The sequence below is a fragment of the Manis pentadactyla genome, chromosome X (assembly GCF_030020395.1).
Source record: "Manis pentadactyla isolate mManPen7 chromosome X, mManPen7.hap1, whole genome shotgun sequence".
In the NCBI taxonomy this organism is placed as follows: domain Eukaryota; kingdom Metazoa; phylum Chordata; class Mammalia; order Pholidota; family Manidae; genus Manis; species Manis pentadactyla.
Genome location: NC_080038.1, coordinates 43,308,602 through 43,313,305, shown reverse-complemented (window position 1 = coordinate 43,313,305; position 4,704 = coordinate 43,308,602). Strand labels below are relative to the sequence as shown.

The following is a 4,704-nucleotide window of genomic DNA, read 5'->3' as shown; positions in this document are numbered from 1 at the left end:
ACAGTCAGTTCAAATATGAATACTCATTTGGTTTTTATACTTGATTTATATGTGGATACCACATTTCTCTCTTTATTATTATTATTTTTAATAAAGTGCTGAAGTGGTAGGTAGATACAAGATAAAGGTAGAAAACATAGTTTTGTGTTGTAAGAGAGCAAATGTAGATGATCAGGTGTGTGCCTGTAGACTATGTGTTAATCCAAGCTAGACAAGGGCAATAAAACATCCACGTATGCAGAAGATTTCTCTCAGAACAGGGGGGGTGAGGTTCTAAGCCTCACCTCTGTTGATCCCCAATTTCTCACCTGATGGCCCCCCTGCGACTGTGCCTGTCTTATGTTGTTCCTCCCTTGAGGAATCTTACCCGTCTCTGGCTAACCAGTCATCTTCCGGGGCCATACAGGGAAATGTGAAGTTGGTAAGTGATAGGGAAGCCTTATTGTTTGAAAAGATTAGCTTTTTACTTCTTTGCATATTTATGCCCTGTAGCTTCTATGCCCAGTATTTGTCTTGATGTATCTTTACCACTTGGAAGAATTATGATACTCGGTAAATTTGATATGAGGCACGAATTCTATTTAAGGGTTGTAATTAGGAAGGAACAATTATTTCTTCAAAGACACTTTCTATCCCTTTTTCTCTCTCTTCTTCTTCTGGTACCTCTATAATACGGATAATGTTCCTTTTGGATTGGTCACACAGTTCTCTTAATATTGTTTCATTCCTGGAGATCCTTTTATCTCTCTCTATGTCAGCTTCTATGTGCTCCTGCTCTCTGGTTTCTATTCCATCAATGGCCTCTTGCATCTTATCCATTCTGCTCATAAATCCTTCCAGAGTTTGTTTCACTTCTGTATTCTCTTTCCGGTTGTCTGTGATCTCCCTCCGGACTTCATCCCTTAGCTCTTGTATATTTCTCTGCATCTCCGTCAGCATGTTTATGATTTTTATTTTGAATTCTTTTTCAGGAAGACTGGTTAGGTCTGTCTCCTTAGGTGTTGACTCTGTGATCTTTGTCTGCCTGTAATTTTGCCTTTTCATGGTGATAGAGATAGTTTGCAGAGCTGGCACCAGTGACGCCTAGAAGAACTTTCCTTCTTGTTGGTTTTTGACCTTCCTCTCCTGGGAGAACAGCGACCTGTAGTGGCTTGTGCTGGGCAGCTGCGCACAGACAGGGCTTCTGATTACTGCCTGGTTCCTATGGAGTTTATCCCCACTGTTGCTGTGGGCGTGGTTTGCCTCGGGTGGCTGCTCGGATATGGTTGAGCCACGTTGGAGGGGGAGCGGCTGGGAGGCTATTTATCCCCATGAGGGGCCTCCGTGCTCCCTGCTGCCCAGGGGGTTAGAGTGCCCAGAGATCCCCAGATTCCCTGCTTCCGGACTAAGTGTCTCGGGATGCTTCCGTCCGGTTTTGGGGTCCCTGTCCCTTTAAGACTTCCAAAAAGCACTCGCAAAAAAAAAAAAAAATGCCACTCGCTCTTCTTTGTCCCCAGGCGCCGGCCTCAGGGACCCGCTCACAGGTCTTGCTGTCCTGTTTCCCTAGTATCCGGGACCCCACGCATGCACTGTGTCTGTGTTCTGGTCCAGATGGCTGGGGCTGGGTGTTTAGCAGTCCTGGGCTCCCTCTCCCTCCCTGCTCTGACTCCTCTGCTCCCTCCGGGAGCTGGGGGGAGGGGCGCTCAGGTCCTGCTGGGCTGGGGCTTGTATCTTACCCCCTTCGCGAGACGCTGGGTTCTCGCAGGTGTGGATGTGGTCCCGATGTTGTCCTGTGTCCTCTGGTCTCTATTCTAGGAAGAGTTGTCTTTGTTATATTTTCATAAATATATGTGGTATTGGGAGGAGATTGCTGCTGCTCTACTCATGCCGCCATCTTGGCTCCATCTCTCACAGACAGTGATTTTAACATTCATATCCTTACCAATTGTCTGTTCAAGGCAATCTAGGCTTTTTCTATCACGTGACTCAAAATTCATCCAGGCTCTACCCCTCTATCCAATCCCAAAGCCACTTCAACATTTTTAGGTATTTGTTACACGCTATGGACTTAATTGTGTTCCCCTGCCCTGAAATTCATATGTTGAAGTACTAACCCCCAATAGGACTGTACTTGGAAATACAGCCTTTAAGGAGGTAACTAAAGTTAACTTAGATCATAAGGGTGGGGCCCTAATCCAATAGGAATGGTGTCCTTATAAGAAGAGGAAGAGACACCAGGAGTGCATGTGCACAAAGGAAAGGCCATGTGAGGATACAGCAAGAAGCAGCCTTCTGCAAGTCAGGAAGACATCTCTCATCAGAAACCAACCCAGAGGGTAACTTGATCTTGAACTTCTAGCTTCCAGAACTTTTTGGGGGGCTATTATGAGCTATAATGGAGGAGCCAGCACTGGGTTATTTGGGGAACAGTGAAAGGTCATTGGATGGAATACTATTCAGTAATAGAAGGAAAATTTATTTTGAGAAAATTAATTTCTATTGTTTAATGTGTTCAGTCTATGGTATTCTGTTATGACAGCCCAAGCAGACTAAGACACAGTAGCATCCCACATCCGGGTTCCAAAAATCCGTATTAGTGTCCTGTGGCTGCTGTAACTAATTACCACAAATTTGATGACTTAAAATATAAGAAATCTATTCCTTTAAAGTTCTGGGGGCCAGAATTCCAAAATCAGTTTCACTGGACCAAAATCAAGGTGTCAGTAGGGCTATATTCTCCCTAGAGACTCTAGGGGAGAATATGTTGCCTCTTCCAGCTTCTGCTGCCAGTATTTCTTGGCCTGTGGCTGCACTGCAATCTCTCCACCATGGTCTCACTGCCTTCTCCTTTTCTGTCCGAAAAATCTGCCTCTGCCTTATAAGAAGGACACTTGTGGTTACAATTAGATTCCATTCAGATAATCCACAATAATCTCCCCATGGCAAAATCCTTAATTTAATCACACCTCAATCCTTTTTTTTTAGTCATGTAAGGTAGTATTCACAGGTTTCAGGGATTAGGACATGGACATTTTTGGAGAGGCCATTCATCAGCATACTGTACTATCTTATGACAATTAACAACTCTTCTACTTAGACTACCTTACAGGAGACCAAACTCTGTCTCTAAACATTCACTATCTTTCCATAGTCTCCCCATCTGTACCCCAAGTCATCTTCCAAACCCCCAACTGTATTCCCAATTTACTTGCCAAAAGCCCCCCCTGCATTCTTTTTGTGTATGTGTGTGAAATGTTATGTTTATTCTGATACTTATGATCAATGGTACAACTAATCTAGAACAAAATTTTCAAGTAAATTTTATACATATGTTCAGGACTGGGGCTTTTCAATGACTTTAAATTTGTGATCTTCTAATTTGAAGTTAGGGAATGTAGCCATGTCTCCTTTACCATACATTTGCTTACTCTTAAAAAGCTCCCTCTCCAGGTCCTGCTGATACTCTGGACCAGTATCAACAGGTCCTCCGGATGACTGTCACTTAGTTCTGTATCTCTAATCTTACCAAGAAGAGTTTCTGTGTAGGATCAATTTCCTTAAATGCCACTGCTGCAACACCAATGTTCCTCCTCAAATGGACTGAGACTGCAGACTGGATGAGACAGGAGAACCTGAAGAGCCTCTTAAGAATCATAGTGATTCTGTGACTTAGCACTCACTTAGGAGCTGTCCCCGCCCCACCACTTAAATTGTCCTCTAGCAGCTCCATTTCTCCTGAAGACCTGTACAAGATATCCTTTAGTTGCATGCAAACTGTCCATTACCCCAACCAACCTTTCATCACCACTCACATCAATCCCTAAACATACCCAACTTGACCATCCAATTGTCCTCTCTTGGTGTGGGCCATGCTGCTCATGCTGTTTGACAAGGTCCAGGCAAGAGGAGGAATCCTGAAAGCCAGGAAACCTCATAGCTGGCCCCAGCCAATTCCCACACTTATTTTTGCAGTTATGATGTTGGTGATTGGGTTCATATATGGGAAATCTTATGTATTTAAGATTAATTCATTTTTAATAAATAACATAACCCCAAATATTGATCAAAACAGCAATTTCAGAAATGAAAGCAGTATTACAGGACCAACTGTTCTAGGCATACTGCCATAAATAAGTGAGGCAGAACAACTCAAGCCTGTCTTAAAAGTGGATGCAGTTTGTCCTCCCTTTTGTAACAATCTAAACATGATTAACCAAGATTTCTTTAGAATATTGGCAGAGAAGGAGTTATGGGAACCTGAGCCATGGAAAAACCCATTCTTCCAAGAAACTTAGATGAAACAGCAAAGTAATAAAAAGAGATTAATAGTCCCCACTGCCCATAGCCCCCTTATGTTGCTTATAATATTAGAAGACACCTCTGGTATCCCCCTTGAAGAAAGAATTTATGAGAAAAATAGGAAGATTTATATTTACAAATATCCCATATATAGAAGTTTATGATAAATCTATGACAAAATATTACTATATTAATAGTAAGGTAGTAAGAGCAGATTTAGTGTTATTATATAAAAGATTAAAGGGACTGCAAGACCCTAGTGCCTGTAAACGCAGGAGGAAAGATTTAAACACCTGAAATTGTGGAACAAATATAGTAAAAGAATAAGGTGTTCCTATTGTATCCATAGGAATAATGAAGAATGTCGAAATGTATGGGTAATAGGAGTACCATCCCTAGACTTTAGATGTAAGCCTAAACCCACAT

The 4,704-nt window shown here is 42.4% G+C and overlaps 1 protein-coding gene across 1 annotated transcript; it reads right to left on the bottom strand.

The window, feature by feature from the left end:
* Positions 1-3,312: 3,312 nt before the first annotated feature.
* On the bottom strand, positions 3,313-3,644 carry LOC118928166 (ATP synthase-coupling factor 6, mitochondrial-like). Its single transcript, XM_057495813.1, is given in 2 exon segments — positions 3,313-3,496; positions 3,498-3,644. Coding segments are annotated over 2 exon segments (321 nt in total). The 5' UTR covers positions 3,635-3,644.
* Positions 3,645-4,704: the final 1,060 nt, after the last annotated feature.